This window comes from Salmo trutta, chromosome 25 (genome assembly GCF_901001165.1).
Source record: "Salmo trutta chromosome 25, fSalTru1.1, whole genome shotgun sequence".
In the NCBI taxonomy this organism is placed as follows: Eukaryota; Metazoa; Chordata; class Actinopteri; order Salmoniformes; family Salmonidae; genus Salmo; species Salmo trutta.
Genome location: NC_042981.1, coordinates 25,299,122 through 25,316,441, shown reverse-complemented (window position 1 = coordinate 25,316,441; position 17,320 = coordinate 25,299,122). Strand labels below are relative to the sequence as shown.

Here is a 17,320-nt window from a genome sequence, read left to right as displayed (position 1 = left end):
CCGGAAATAACTTTTGGATGTGGCGGTAACTCAACAGCATTACAAACAGAAATACAACCTTCCTTTAATTGGTTCCTTTGTTCTTAACCCCCAGGGCAATTAAACTTTTCCCAGAGGCTGCTCCAAGACACCGCCGGCAGAGAGGTATTCTGAGTGGACTTCTTGTCCGACTCAGAAGGCGTGCACACCATCCACCGCTTCCGTGTATATTGCTCACTAATGTTCAGTCCCTTGAAAAAAAAGTTTATGAGCTGACTGCGAGGACCTCCTTCCAGAGACATCAGGGGATGTAATACACTGGATTTCACGGAATCATGGCTCTCCAGATATACTGTCCCCGTCCATACAGCCAGCTGGCTTCTCAGTACGCCGCGCAGACAGGATTAAAGAACTTCCCGGGAAGAAGGCGTGCATGTTTCATGATTAACTACTTATGGTGTGATTGTGGTAACGTACAGGAACTTGAGTCCTTTTGTTCACCTGACCTAGGATACCTCGCAATCAAATGCCAACGGTATTACCGCCCAAGAGAGATCTCTTCGGTTATAGTCACAGCCGTGAATATTCCCCATCAAGCAGATACCACGACGGCCCTCAAGGAACTACACTGGACTTTGTGCAAACTGGAAACCACATCCTGGGTCCGCATTTACTGTAGCTGGGTATTTTAACAAAACAAATGCTCTTAGCAAAATGCATCAACACATTGACTGTAGTACTCGTGCTTCAAACTCTCAACTATTGTTTCTCTCCCTTCCAGGATGGCTACAAGGCCCTCCCTTTGGCAAATCAGATCACAACTCCATTCTGCTCTTACCTTCCTGTAAGCAGAAACTGAAACAGGAAGTAGCCGTGCTAAGGTCTATTCAACGCTGGTCTGACCAACCAGAATCCATGCTTCAAGATTTTGATCATGCGGACTGGGATATGTTCTGGGTTGCCTCTGGCAATAACAATGACGTATACATGGACAAGGTGACAGAGTTAATCAGGAAGTGTATAGGGGATGTTCCCACTGTGACCTATTAACCTACCAAAAACGTGGATAGATGGCAGCATTCACGCAAAACTGAAAGTGCGAACCACCTCAGTTAACAACGGCAAGGTGACTGGGAATATGGTTGAATACAAACAGTGTAGTTAGTCCCTCGGTGGAGGCAATCAAACAGGCAAAACGTTAGTACAACGGCTCAGACACGACGTATGTAGCAGGGTCTACAGACAATCACGGGTTACAAAGGGAAAACCATCCACATCAAGGACACCGTCGTCTTGCTCCCCAACAAGCTAAACATCTTCTTCGCCCGCTTTGAGGATAACACATTGCCAGTGATGCGACCTGCTACCAAGGACTGTGGGCTCTCGTTCTCCGTGGCCGACTTGAGTAAGACATTTTAAGCGTGTTAACCCTCGCAAGACTGTCAGCCCAGACTGCATCCGTAGCCCCTATTCACTTACTGATGAACCAGCTGGCTGGAGTGTTTACGGACATATTCAATATCTCCCTATTCCAGTCTGCTGTCCCCACATGCTTCAATATGTCCACTTCTGTTCCTGTACCCAAGAAGGCAAAGGTAACTGAACTAAATTACTATTGCCCTCTGTCATCAGGAAGTGCTAAGAGAGACTAGTCAAGGATCATATCACCTCCACCTTACCTGACACCCTAGGCCCACTTCAATTTGCATACCGCCCCAATAGATCCACAGACGATGCCATCGCACTGCACACTGCCCTATCCCATCTGGACAAGAGGAATACCTCATGTAAGAACGTTGTTCATTGACTATAGCTCAGCTTTTAAGAATTATAGATACAGAACTCCTCTATGCACTCTATGTCCGATTTTAAAATAGCTTTTCGGTGAAAGCACATTTTGCAATATTCTCAGTAGATAGCCCAGCCATCACGGCTAGCCATTTAGACACCGACCAAGTTTAGCCCTGACCAAAGTCAGATTTACTATAAGAAAAATGTTTTTACCTTTGCTGTCTTCGTCAGAATGCACTCCCAGGACTTCTACTTCAATAACAAATGTTGGTTTGGTCCCAAATAATCCATAGTTATATCCAAACAGCGGCGTTTTGTTCGTGCATTCAAGACACTATCCGAATGGTAAAGAAGGGTTACGAGCATGACGCATTTCGTGACAAAAAAATTCTAAATATTCCATTACCGTACTTCGAAGCATGTCAACCGCTGTTTAAAATACATTTTTATGCTAATTTTCTCGTAAAAAAGCGGTAATATTCCGACCGGGAGTCGTTGAATCCGTTCAAAGACGATAGAATAAAAACATGGTGTCGTCTCGTGCACGAGCATGAGTCCCTTTGTCCGCTGATAGACCACTTGCCAAATGTGCAAATGTGTTTCAGCCTGGGGCTGCCTCGATATCATTCAGCTTTTTCCCGGGCTATGGGAGCCGTAGGAAGTGTCACGTTACAGCAAAGATCCTCAGTCTTCAATAAACAGAGACAAGAAGAACAAGATCTTGTCAGAGAGGGCACTTCCTGTACAAAATCTTCTCAGGTTTTTGCCTGCCAAATGAGTTCTGTTATACTCACAGACACCATTCAAACAGTTTTAGAAACTTTGGAGTGTTTTCTATCCAAAGCTAATAATTATATGCATATTCTAGTTTCTGGGCAGGAGTAATAATCAGATTAAATCGGGTATGTTTTTTATCCGGCCGTGAAAATACTGCCCCCTATCCATAACAGGTTAACACCGTAGTACCCTCCAAGCTCATCATTAAGCTCGGGGGGCCTGGGTCTGATCGCAGCCCTGGGCAACTGGGTCCTGGACTTCCTGACAGGTCGCCCCCAGGTAGTGAAGGTAGGAAACAACCCCTCCACTATGCTGATCCTTAACACTGGGGCCCCACAAAGGTGTGTGTGTGTGTGTGTGTGTGTGCTCAACCCCCTCCTGTACTCCCTGTTCACCCATGACTGCGTGGCCACGCACACCTCAAACATCAAATTTGCAGACACAACAGTAGTAGGCCTGATTACCAACAATGACAAGACTGCCTACAGGGAGGAGGTAAGGCCCTGGCAGAGTGGTGCCAGGAAAATAACCTCTCCCTCAATGTCAACAAAATGAAGGAGCTTATCTTGGACTTCAGGAGACAGCAGAGGGAGCACGCCCACATCCGCATTGATAGGACTGCAGTGGAGAAGGTGAAGATCTTCACGTTTCTCGGCGTACACATCACTGACAAACTGAAATGGTCCACCCTCACAGACAGTGTGAAGGCGCAACAGCACCTCAACTGCCGGAAGCGCTGAAGAAATTCTGTTTGTCTCCTAAGACCCTCACGCACTTTTACAAGCAATTTGCTACACCCGCAATAACATTTTTCTAAATATGTGTATGTGACCAATACAATTTGAATTGAAAATGCACAAAATGAGAGCATCCTGTCGTGCTGGATAACCGCCTGGTACGGCAACTGCACTGCCCGAAATGCATCACTGGGGGCAAACTACCTGCCCTTCAGGACACCTACAGCACCTGATGTCACAGGAAGGCAAAAAGATCGTCAAGGACATCAACCACTCGAGCAAAGGCTTGTTCACCCTGCTGTCACCCAGAAGGTGAGGTCAGTACACGTACTTCAAAGCTGGGACTAAGAAGCTGTTTTAGTCTATCTCAAGGCCAACATACTGTTAAAAGCCATCCCTAGCTGGCTTCCACCAGGTTACTCAACACTGTACCCTAGAGGCTGCTGCCATATGTATATAGACATGGAATCGCTGGTCACTTTAATAATGTTTACATACTGTTTTAATTATTTCATATGTATATACTGTATTCCACTGTATTTTGGTCAATACCACTCCGACATTGCTCGTCCTAATATTTCTTAACCTCTCTAGGGTATGTGGGATGAAATCGTCCCACCTACTCAACAGCCAGTGGAATCCCGTGGCGCGATATTCAAATACCTTAGAAATGCTATTACTTCAATTTCTCAAACATGACTATTTTACACCATTTTAAAGACAAGACTCTCGTTAATCTAACCACACTGTCCGATTTCAAAAAGGCTTTACAACGAAAGCAAAACATTAGATTATGTCAGCAGAGTACCCAGCCAGAAATAATCAGACACCCATTTTTCAAGCTAGCATATAATGTCACATAAACCCAAACCACAGCTAAATGCAGCACTAACCTTTGATGATCTTCATCAGATGACAATCTTAGGACATTATGTTATACAATACATGCATGTCTGTTCAATCAAGTTCATATATCAAAAAACAGCTTTTACATTAGCATGTGACGTTCAGAACTAGCATTCCCACCGAACACTTCCGGTGAATTTACTAAATTACTCACAATAAACGTTCACAAAAAACATAATTATTTTAAGAATTATAGATACAGAACTCCTTTATGCAATCGCTATGTCCGATTTTAAAATAGCTTTTCGGCAAAAGCACATTTTGCAATATTCTGAGTAGATAGCTCGCCATCACGGGCTAGCTATTTTGACACCCACCAAGTTTGGCCCTCACCAAACTCCGATTTACTATAAGAAAAATTGGATTACCTTTGCTGTTCTTCATCAGAATGCACTCCCAGGACTTCTACTTCAATAACAAATGTTGGTTTGGTTCAAAATAATCCATAGTTATGTTCAAATATTTTGTTCGTGTGTTCAAGACACTATCCGAAGGGTTACGCGCTCGACGCGTTTTGTGACAAAAAGTCTAAATATTCCATTACCGTACTTCGAAGCATGTCAACCGCTGTTTAAAATCAATTTTTATGCGATTTTTCTCGTAAAAAAGCGATAATATTCCGACCGGGAAACCCTGTTTTCGTTCAAAGACGAAAAAATAAAAACATGGTGTCGGCTCGTGCACGCCTCCAGTCTCATTGTTCTCTGATCGACCACTATCCAAATGCGCTACTGTTTTTCAGCCATGGCCTGCAAAGTCATCATTCAACGTTCTGCCGCCTTCTGAGAGCCTATGGGAGCCGTAGGAAGTGTCATGTTACAGCAGAGATCCTCAGTTTTCAATAAAGAGAGTGTAGAAGGCCAAGAAATGGTCAGAGAGGGCACTTCCTCTAAGGAATCTTCTCAGGTTTTTGCCTGCCATATGAGTTCTGTTATACTCACAGACACCATTCAAACAGTTTTAGAAACTTTAGGGTGTTTTCTATCCAAATCAAACAATTATATGCATATTCTAGTTTCTGGGCAGTAGTAATAACCAGATTAAATCGGGTACGTTTTTTTATCCGGCCGTGCAAATACTGCCCCCTACCCTAGAGGTTAATTTCATTCTTTTAAATTGTTGTTTTGTTGTGAATTGTTTGATCCACTGTTGGAGCTAGGAACACAAGCATTTTGCTACACCCGCAATAACATCTGCTAAATATGTTATGTGAAAATAATATTTGATTTGAATGCCAACTGCAAGCCTAATCGCCCAACATCAGTGCCCAACCTGACAGAATGGCGCCGAAGGAGATGGCTGCTATTTTATGGGCTCCTAACCAATTGTGCCATTTTGTGTTTTTTCACGTTGTTTGTAACTTATTGTGTACATCATTTTTCTGCTACTGTCTCTGGACAAATATATATATTTTTCTTTATTGAGTCGGACGCGAGTGATATACTCCAGAAACCGTATGCAAATGATGTACTCCAGACAAGGCCTAAATCCCCATGAAGAAAAGATGCAGATATAGGAGCCGCGTGCCTTCTGAGATTTCATCGGCGAGTGGGTAACCTGCCACTGCCATCTGTTCTATTGGTAAACGTGCAATCATTGGAGAATAAACTGGATGAGCTCTATAGAAGACTATCCTACCAACGGGACATTAACTGTAATATCTTATGTTTCACTGAGACGTGGCTGAACGACGACATGGATAATATACCGTTGGCTGTTTTTTTTCGTGCATCGGCAAGACAGAACAGCTGCCTCTGGTAAGACCAGAGTCAATCACAGCTGGTGCGTGAAATGAAATATTAAGGAAGTCTGAAGGTTTTGCTCGCCTGAAGTAGAGTATCTCATGATAAGCTGTAGACCACACTATTTTCCAAGAGTTCTTGTAGCTGTCTATTTACCACCACAAACCGATGCTGGTACTAAGACCAGACTCAACGCGGTGTATAAGGCCATAAGCAAACAAGAAAATGCTCATCCAGAGGTGGCGCTCCTTGTGGCCTTGGACTATAATGCAGGTCAACTTCAATCCATTTGACGTAATTTCTACCAGCATGTTACATGTGCAACCAGAGGGGGGAAAAACTCGACCACCTTTACTCCACACACAGAGACGCGTTCAAAGCGCTCCCTTGCCCTCCATTTGGCAAATCTGACCATAATTCTGTCCTGCTTACAAGCAAAAACTAAAGCAGGAAGTACCAGTGACTCGCTCAATACGGAAGTGGTCAAATGAGCCAAATGCTAAGCTACATGACTGTTTTGCTAGCACTGACTGGAAAATGTTCCGGGATTCTTCCGATGGAATTGAGGAGTACACCACATCAGTCACCGGCTTCATCAATAAGTGCATCGATGACGTTGTCCCCACAGTCACCGTACGTACATACCCCGACCAGAAGCCATGGATTACAGGCAACATCTGCACTGAGCTAAAGGGTAGAGCTGCCGCTTTCAAATTCCGCTATGCCCTCAGACAAACCATCAAACAGGCAAAGTGTAAATACAGGACTAAGATTGAATCCTACTACACCGGCTCCGACGCTTGTCGGTTGTGGCAGGGCTTGCAAACTATTACAGACAACAATGGGAAGCACAGCCGTGAGCTACCTAGTGACACAAGCCTACCAGACAAGCTAAATTACTTCTATGCGCGCTTCGAGGCAAGCAACGCTGAGGCATGCATGAGAGCATCAGCTGTTCCGGGGACAACTGTGATCACGCTCTCCATAGCCGATGTAAGACCATTAAACAGGTCAACATTCACAAGGTCGCAGGGCCAGACGGATTACCCGGACATGTACTGCGAGCAAGCGCTGACCAACTGGCAAGTGTCTTCACTGACGTTTTCAACCTTTCCCTGTCTGAGTCTGTAATACCTAATGTTTCAAGCAAACCACCATAGACCCTGTGCCCAAGAACACCAAGGTAATCTGCCTAAATGACTACTGAACCGTAGTACTCATGTCTGTAGCCATGAAGTGCTTTGAAAGGCTGGTCATGGCTCACAGCAACAACATCATCCCAGAAACCCTAGACCTGAATTTGCATACCACCCCAACAGATCCACAGATGACAGAATATCTATTGCACTCAACACTGCCCTTTCCCACCTGGACAAAAGGAACACCTATGTGAGTATTATGTTCATTGACTGCAGCGCAGCCTTCAACACCATTGTGCCCACAAATTTCATCAATAAGCTAAGGACCCTGAGACTAAACACCTCCCTCTGCAACTGGATCCTGGAATTCCTGACGGGCTGCCACCAGGTTGTAAGGGTAGGCAACACATCTGCCACCCTCATCCTCAACGAGGGATCCCTCATGGGTGCGTGCTTAGTCTCCTTCTGTACTCCCTGTTCACCCATGGCTGCGTGGCCAAACACGACTCCAATGCCATTATTAAGTTTGCCGACAACACAACGGTGGTAGGCCTGATCACTGACGCCAGGACAACAACCTCTCCCTAAACAGGGATCTGTATAGAGAGTCAGAGTCAGATTCCTGTGGACCTGGCCTCTGTGCTCCTTTTTATCTCTGTTGGCTGGCCGTCTAGCTGAGATGCAGGTTAAAGGAGCACACTTACCGGGACCAGTTTCCAGTAACAGCGGGTGGAACACTGCCATACAGAAGCGAGGGTTGTGAGAGAGGAGAAGAGGGAGATTTAGAAATGTTTTAGAAGTGTGTGTGGTAAAATATTCACAAACGATGTTCACTCCCGAGAGTAAATCACCTTTCTCCCGGGTAACCCTGTATTTCCCGCCAAAACTGGTAGTGTCATTCTAAAGCATATAAATAGGCCTATGTCTGGATTTGATTAGAACTTTGATCGTAAATTCAAGACTGACGCTACCTGAGCCCTATATTGAATGAGCCCAAGCCCAAATGATTGCCGTTATCCAATACATATATGGTATAGCCTACTGCACATGAACTGTAATACTGTATTGAATTATATGGGCTGGAATTACGCACAGCGTTGAAACCATGTTATAACAGGGAGAGAACATGGGATTCTGGTGCAGCACTTGCGGCCTACAAAGTTACAAGTATAGGCTAGTGAATTACATTTACATTTTGAAATATAGGGCCTATTTGTATAATTGGTAGGCTAACATATTTACCTTTTTCATAATATTTACCCTAATGTTATAAGCCTAGTAGCCTCTCTGCTCTCTATTGTTGCTTCATTCCTTCCTCGCTTTCAACAGTTAAATTATATACATTTTGCCGTTAATCATTCTAATGATATCCAGTAAACTTATTTCATTTTTGTCCCTAATCATTCTACTGACATCCATATTATAGTACTAGAATTAGATGCAGAAGGCTTTCATTTCTCTTCACGAAAATTGAATGGTTATGGGTCTGAAATTAACTGCTATAGCCTACTGCCATTGTGAGTTCGCTCTTCTTTCAAACTGCCTGTGATATCTATTGGCTGCTACAGTGAGGGGGAAAAAGTATTTGATCCCCTGCTGATTTTGTACATTTGCTCACTGACAAAGAAATGATCGGTCTATACTTTTAATGGTAGGTTTATTTGAACAGTGAGAGACAGAAGAACAACAAAAAAATACAGAAAGACGCATGTCAAAAATGTTATAAATTGATTTGCATTTTAATGAGGGAAATAAGTATTTGACACCCTCTCAATCAGAAAGATTTCTGGCTCCCAGGTGTCTTTTATACAGGTGACGAGCTGAGATTAGGAGCACACTCTTAAAGGGAGTGTTTGTTTGTTACCTGTATAAAAGACACCTGTCCACAGAAGCAATCAATCAATCAGATTCCAAATTCTCCACCATGGCCAAGACCAAAGAGCTCTCCAAGGATGTCAGGGACAAGATTGTAGACCTACACAAGGCTGGAATGGGCTACAAGACCATCGCCAAGCAGCTTGGTAAGAAGGTGACAACATTTGGTGCGATTATTCGCAAATGGAAGAAACACAAAATAACTGTCATTCTCCCTCGGCCTGGGGCTCCATGCAAGATGTTACCTCGTGGAGTTGCAATGATCATGAGAACGGTGAGGAATCAGCCCAGAACTACACGGGAGGATCTTGTCAATGATCACAAGGCAGCTGGGACCATAGTCACCAAGAAAACAATTGGTAACACACTACACCGTGAAGGACTGAAATCCTGCAGTGCCCGCAAGGTCCCCCTGCTCAAGAAAGCACATATACATGCCCGTCTGAAGTTTGCCAATGAACATCTGAATGATTCAGAGGACAACTGGGTGAAAGTGTTGTGGTCAGATGAGACCAGAATGGAGCTCTTTGGCATCAACTCAACTCGCCGTGTTTGGAGGAGGAGGAATGTTGCCTATGACCCCAAGAACACCATCTCCACCGTCAAACATGGAGGTGGAAACATTATGCTTTGGGGGTGTTTTTCTGCTAAGGGGACAGGACAACTTCACCGCATCATAGGGACGATGGATGGGGCCATGTATCGTCAAATTTTGGTTGAGAACCTCCTTCCCTCAGCCAGGGCATTGAAAATGGGTCGTGGATTGGTATTCCAGCATGACAATGACCCAAAACACATGGCCAAGGCAACAAAGGAGTGGCTCAAGAAGAAGCACATTAAGGTCCAGGAGTCAGTCTCCAGACCTTAATCCCATAGAAAATCTGTGGAGGGAGCTGAAGGTTCGAGTTGCCAAACGTCAGCCTCGAAACCTTAATGACTTGGAGAAGAGGAGTGGGACAAAATCCCTCCTGAGCTGTGTGCAAACCTGGTGGCCAACTACAAGAAACATCTGACCTCAGTACTTGGTGGCAAAACCCTTGTTGGCAATCACAAAGTCATGTTTTGCAGAGGGGTCAAATGCTTATTTCCCTCATTAAAATGCAAATCATTTTATACAATTTTTGACTTGTGTTTTTCTGGATTTTTTTTGTTATTCTGTCTCTCACTGTTCAAATAAACCTACCATTAAAATTTGCCCATTTGTCAATGGGCAAACGTACAAAATCAGCAGGGGATCAAATACTTTTTCCCTTACTGTATATTTAAAATTCCACAAACAAGAGATTGGGTACCTCTTCAAATAGTCTAAGAAATACATTTAAAAAAATGTCCACAGACGCTATTCTAGTCTAACTTTTAATGCTTGGTACTCCAAGAGCTAACGATTATTTTTTTTTTATGGAGAGGCCAGTGGAGCATATTACGCAAGGGCTATAAGTTTGATTTTTATGCATAACCCATCATTAATTAGCTAAATATTTGACCTTTTATTTAACTAGGCAAGTCAGTGAAGGACAAATTCTTATTTTATATGACGGCCTAGGAACAGTGGGTTAACTGCCTTGTTCAGGGGCAGAACGACAGCTCGGGGATTTGAACTTGCATCCTTTCGGTTACTAGTCCAATGCACTAACCACTAGGCTACACTGCATTGAATGTATTACCTGAAAGAGGTAGGCCAGGACATCAATCTAAAAACATTAGATATTATACACACACACACACTCACAGTACCAGTCAAAAGTTTGGACACACCTACTCATTCAAGTTTTTTATTTAATTTGTTGTTTTTTTACAATGTTCTACATTGTAGAATAATAGTGAAGACATCAACTATGAAATAACACATGGAATCATGTAGTAACAAAGTGTTAAACAAATCTAAATATATGTTATATTTGAGATTCTTCAAAGTAGCCACCCTTTGCCTTGATGACAGCTTTGCACACTCTTGGCATTCAATTAACAGAATGCATTCAATTAACAGAATTCATTTCAATGAACAGTTGTGCCTTGTTAAAGTTAATTTGGCTCAAACGCTTTAAGGAGGAAAGAAATCCCAATCAGTTGTGTTGTGAAAAGGTAGGGGTGGTATACAGAAGATGGCCCTATTTGGTAAAAGACCAAGTCTATATTAGGGCAAGAACAGCTCAAATAAGCAAAGAGAAACAACAGTCCATTACCGTAAGACATGGTTAGTCAATCCAGAAAATTTGAAATTTTCTTCAAGTGCAGTTGAAAAAAATCAAGCGCAATGATGAAACTGGCTCTCATGGGGACCGCCACAGGAAAGGAAGACCCAGCGTTACCTCTGCTGCAGAGGATAAGTTCATTAGAATTAACTGCACCTCAGAACTTGCAGCCCAAATAAATGCTTCAGAGTTCAAGTAACAGACATCTCAACATCAACTGTTCAGAAGAGACTGCTTCAATCAGGCCTTCATGGTGAAATTGCTGCAAAAAAACAAAAGGACACCAATAATAAGACTTGCTTGGGCCAAGAAACATGAGCAATGGACATTAGACTGGTGGAAATCTGTCCTTTGGTCTGATGAATCCAACTTTGAGAGATTTGTTTCCAACTGCTGTGTCTTTGTGATGCAGAGTAGGTGAACGGATCTCTGCATATGTGGTTCCCACTGTGAAGCATGGAAGAGGTGTGGGGGTGCTTTGCTTTGGTTTGGGATGAGTTGGACTGCAGAGGGGAGGAAAAGCAGCCAACAAGTGCTCAGCATATGTGGGAACTCCTTCAATAAGGTTGGAAAAGCATTCCTCATGAAGCTGGTTGAGCGACTGCCAAGTGAATGAAAAGCTGTCATTAAGGCAAAGGGTGGCTACTTTGAAGAATCTTATAAAATATTTTTAGTTACTACATGATTCCATATGTTATTTCATAGTTTTTATGTCTTTATTCAAAAATGTAGAAAATGGTAAAAATAAAGAAACCCATGAATGAGTAGTGTCCAAACTTTTGACTGTGTGAATCTAGAACAGGATTATCTTTTTTGTAATCTGAATGGAATTGAGGGGGAGTGCTTGCGCGTGCACTGATTTTAAAGCAACGATATTCGAGTGAGGCTGTGTTAAAAATCTCTTTACAATTAAAAAAATAAGGTGACCCCCCTCAAGCCAGATGGAGATGGGTACATTAGACGCGCATTCGGTCTTTATATTATAGACTATGCTGCAGCAAATGTAGGCCTACCTATGACACGAAAAAAAGTTACCATGATATGATAGATCTACATGCGTTGTGAACTGCGCTTCAATTTGAGATGGGCTGTCTGTTCCCACCCTGAGCGTTGATGGTTCATCACGCAGAGGCCACAGAGAAGCCATATTTAAACATTGCGTATCATTTCACGCCATGCTGTTCTTATATCCTGAACAAAAATATAAACGCAACAGCGTTGTTGGTTTTATGAGCTGAAATAAGAGCTCAAATGTTCCATATGCAGAAAAGGGATTTGTAATTTTTTGCAAATTTGTTTACATCCCTGTTCGTGAGCATTTCTCCTTTGTCAAGATAATCCATCCACCTGACAGGTGAGGCACATCAAGAAGCTGATTAAACAGCAGGATCATTGCACAGGTGCGCCTTGTGCTGGGGACAATAAAAGGCCACTCTCAAATGTGCAGTTTTGGTACACAACATAATGCCACAGATGTTTAAAGTTTTGAGGGAGTATGCAATTGGCATGCTGATTGCAGGAATGTCCACCACAGCTCTTACCAGAGATTTTAATGTTAATTTATTTTCCATAAGCTGCGTCCAACGTCTTATTAGAGAATTTGTCAGTACTTCCAACCGGCCACACAATTGCAGACCACGTGTAACCACACCAGCCCAGGGACCTCCACATCCGGGCTTCTTCACCTGCGGGATTGTCTGAGACCAGCCACCTGGACAGCTGATGAAACTGAGGAGTATTTCTGCTTGTAATAAAGCCCTTTTGGGGGGAGATGAATTCTCATTGGCTGGGCCTGGCTCCCCAGTGGGTGGGCCTATGCCCTCAGACCCAGCCATGGCTGTGCCCCTGCCTAGTCATGTGAAATCCATAGATCAGTGTCTAATGAATTTATTTCAATTGATTTCCTTATATGAACTGTAACTCAGTAAAGTTAGTTGTGTTTATTTTTGTTCGGTATGACAAATTATTTACCGGTTTCTCACAGTTATTTATCCTGGGAAAAGGGACTGGTTTTGGGCGGTAAATCTCAGTAACCGGGTTAAAAAATCACATTGTCAACAGTACGATGGTCGTAATCTACAATGACCTGGCTGTGATCTAGAATGTTCTAGAATGACCTGGTTGTGCTCTGGTCTTACCTGATTAACCCAATAGAGGGCGTTATTCCATGGAGCCCCGCCCCCCCATCTGCTCCACCTCCGCTGCCATCTTCACCTTGCCAACAGTCTCCATGGCAGCCAGTGACATCAGCGTGTCAATCAGGACCAAGTGGACCTTCTCTAGACCAATCAGACCGAGTGAAGCCGACCATGAGCCAATCATGAGAGAGCAAAGGATCAATGATAGGAGTAATGTTAGGGTTATAAGAATGCGCGCACACTAACGCACAGTCTTGTGTGTGTCAGTCACCAGATCAACCCATTTGAACTCATGGGAGATTCTGTAGCGTTTTCCAACACCATCACCAAATTATGGAATTTCCCGTTGAAGAATGGTGTCTCACACCTCCAATAGAGTTCCAGACACTCTTAGAATCTATGCCAAGGCACATTGAAGCTGTTCTGGTGGCTCGTGGTGGCCCAACGCCCTATTAAGACACTATGTTGGTTTTGCCTTTATTTTGGCAGATACCTGTATTGCCCTGTGTAATGCCATGTTGACAGATGCTTGGCTGAGAAGACCGTAGATAGTTTAGTGTAGATACTTAGTCTTAGGGATGGCCTGTGATGAGGTCACTTTTATCCACATTTTATACCACCTGTTTAAACTGCAGGCACTGACTGACTATATAGATATACCGTAAGTACAAGTACATATAGCCTGGATTTAAAAATCTTGTGCAAACTGGTCTCTGATGGAAGCAATTTCATGTCTGGAGCAGGTTCCTCTTTGTAATGTATGTATGGTCTTTGCTCTCCCTGTTAACAGCGTAGTACAGGTAGAAACACAACATCCACAGTGATCTGTTGACTACAGTGACATGCTGCAGTAATGAGTGACCTGTAGGTTTGCATGGCGTGTGGGCGCAGACACTGGTCCGTTCCCTCTATAGCAGCTCATCTCTTACGTAATCATGGAAGACTGAGTTAGTTGGATTGGTTCATCAGGGCTGCATTCAGCATTGGAGAGAGACTGAACATTAGCAATGGGTTTCCCAGAGGACCACTTCCTGCTCTGACCTCTAACCTTCCATCTACTGTGATCCCTAAACGGAAACTTCAGTGATGTTGCATGTAAATAACTTAGCTGACTGTTGGGCATACAACTGTACATTTATGGTCCACCTGTACATGTATGAATAAATACTGATGGCTTATGTGCAACTTCAAATTATTCTATGGAGGGTTTAGTGTATATATAAACAATTAACAAGTGAAGGTCCTTTATAATTCACATCTTTGCCTTTTCCTTTCCTCATTCACTCTCCATCTCTACTCCAATGTTGTCCTCCCCCTCTCCACTTGAAGTCTCCCTATACTAGTTGGCCTCTACTGACCGTTTCTCGTTCTCTCCCTGTTTGTGTAGACGTGCCAGCGCCGGAGCAGCCGGAGCTGTTCCTGAAGAAGCTGCAGCAGTGCTGTACTGTTTTTGACTTCATGGACACGCTGTCTGACCTAAAGATGAAAGAGTACAAGCGCTCCACGCTCAACGAGCTGGTGGACTATGTCACCGTCAGCAGGGGCTACCTGACAGAACAGGCCTACCCGGAGGTTGTCAAAATGGTGAGGCCACAACACATTGTGCCTTAACGTAAACTAACTCCTAGCCACACTACAATTTTAGTTTGTAAAATACTGGAGGGTTTCTGGTTCTTGCAGACTACTCAGCTTCAGAGTAGTCTGTAAGAACACTAGGACCCATCTCCTAGTTTACCATTTATTTATAAAAGGGATGTAATCGGATATGATGGTTGCTAGCCTAGGATTCTGGGAGAAAACAATAAGGAATAGATGTCAGTTCAACATAAAATATGTACAAAGGATAACTACACCGAAGAAAAATAAATGCAACAATTTCAAACATTTTACTGAGTTACAGTTCATAAGGAAATCAGTCAGTTGAATCTTCTAAGGGAAGATGGTGCCGACAGAGAGGGTCATCTCGCTTCTAGTCCTTAAGAAACTATGCAGTATTTAGTTTATATATTATTTCTTAAATTGTTAGCCCAGATAATCTTAAGTGTTAATACATACAGCCGGGAAGAACTATTGGATATCAGAGCGACGTCAACTTACCAGGAATACGACTTTCCCGAAACGGATCCTTTGTTCAAACCACCCAAGGCATTCTAACTGATTCCAGAGGCTGACCCAAAACAACGTCGCCGCAGTAGAGGTAGACGGAGCGGCCTTCTGGTCAGACTTTGGAGGCGCGCACACCACCCACCGCTTCCGAGTATATTACTTGCTAATGTCCAGTGTCTAGATTACAAGGTAGACTAAATTAGGGCAAGGGTTGCTTTCCAGAAAGACATCCAGGATTGTAACATACTCTGTTTCACAGAAACATGGCTCTCTGGGGACATGCTGTCAGTCTGTACAGCCACCAGGATTCTTTGTGTGTCGCGCCGACAGGAGTAAACATTTCTCCGGGAAGAAGAAGGGCGGGGGTGTATGTTTCATGATTAACGACTCATGGTGTAATTTTAACATACAGGAACTCAAGTCCTTTTGTTCACCTGACCTAGAATTCCGTACGATCAAATGCCGACCGTATTATCTCCCAAGACAATTCTCGTCGGTTGTTGTCACAGCCGTGTATATCCCTCAAGCCGATACCACGACAGCCCTCAAGGAACTCCACTGGACTCTATGCAAACTGCAAACAATATATCCTGAGGTTGCATTTATTGTAGCTGGGGATTTTAACAAAGAAAATTTGAGAACAAGGCTACTTAAATTCTATCAGCATATTGATTGTAGTACCCGGACTAGCAAACCACGATCAATGCTACTCTAACTTCTGCGATGCATACAAGGCCCTCCCCCACCCTCCATTCAGCAAATCTGACCACGACTCCATTTTGCTTCTCCCCTCCTATAGGCAGAAACTCAAACATGATGCACCTGTGACAAGGACCATTCAATGCTGGTCTGACCAATCGGAATCCACGCTTCAAGATTGTTTTGATCACGCGGACTGGGATATGTTCCTGGTAGCCTCAGAGAATAATAGATTTATACGCTGATTCGGTGAGTGAGTTTGAGGAAGTTCATCAGAGATGATGTACCCACTGTGACTATTAAAATCTACCCTAATCAGAAACCGTGAATAGATGGTGGCATTGGCAAATCTGAAATCGCAAACCACCACATTTAACCATGGAAAGACGACCGGGAATATGGCCTCATACAAACAGCGTAGTTATTAATTCCGCAAGGCAATCAAACAAGTGAAATGTCAGTATAGGGACAAAGTGGAGTAGAAATGCAACGGCTCAGACACGTATGTGGCAGGGTCTACAGACAATCACGGACTACAAAAAGAAAATCAGCCATGTCATGGACACCGCCATGCTTCCAGACAAACTAAACACCTTTGCCCACTTTGAGGATAACACAGTGCCACCGAAGCGGCCCACTACCAAGGACTGTGGGCTCTCCTCCTTCGTGGCCGACGTGAGTAAGACATTTAAACATGTTAACTCTCGCAAGGCTGCCTGCTCAGACGGCATCCCTAGCCGCGTCCTCAGAGCATGCGCAGACCAGTTGGCTGGTGTGTTTACGGACATTCAATCTGTCCCTATCCCAGTCTGCTGTCCCCACATGCTTCAAGATGGCCACCATTTTTGTTCCTGTACCCAAGAAGGCAAAGGTAAAGGTAACTGAATGACTATTGCCCCGTAGCACTCACTTCTGTTAGCATAAAGTGCTTTGAGAGACTAGTCAAGGATCATTTCATCTCCAACTTACCTGCCACCCTAGACCCACTGCAATTTACATACCGCCCCAATAGGTCCACAGACGATGCAATCGCATCACACTGTCCTATCCCATCTGGACAAGAGGAATACCTATGTAATAATGCTGTTCATTGACTACAGCTCAGCATTCAACACCATAGTACCCTCCAAGCTCATCATTAAGCTGGAGGCCCTGGGTCTCAACCCCACCCTGTGCGATTCGGTCCTGGACTTCCTGACAGGCCGCCCCCAGGTGGTGAAGGTAGGAAACAACATCTTC

General features: G+C 43.8%; 1 protein-coding gene across 4 annotated transcripts in view; it reads left to right on the top strand.

Annotated features, from left to right (window-relative positions):
• The window catches only part of LOC115162235 (serine/threonine-protein phosphatase 2A 56 kDa regulatory subunit epsilon isoform-like), a 73,243-nt gene that overhangs the window by 37,983 nt on the left and 17,940 nt on the right, over positions 1–17,320 (top strand). For all 4 annotated transcript variants that reach the window (XM_029713356.1, XM_029713355.1, XM_029713354.1 and 1 more), the window contains exon 3: positions 14,664–14,860. In XM_029713356.1, the coding sequence (XP_029569216.1) occupies positions 14,664–14,860 (197 nt within the window). The remainder of the gene's footprint in view (positions 1–14,663; positions 14,861–17,320) is intronic.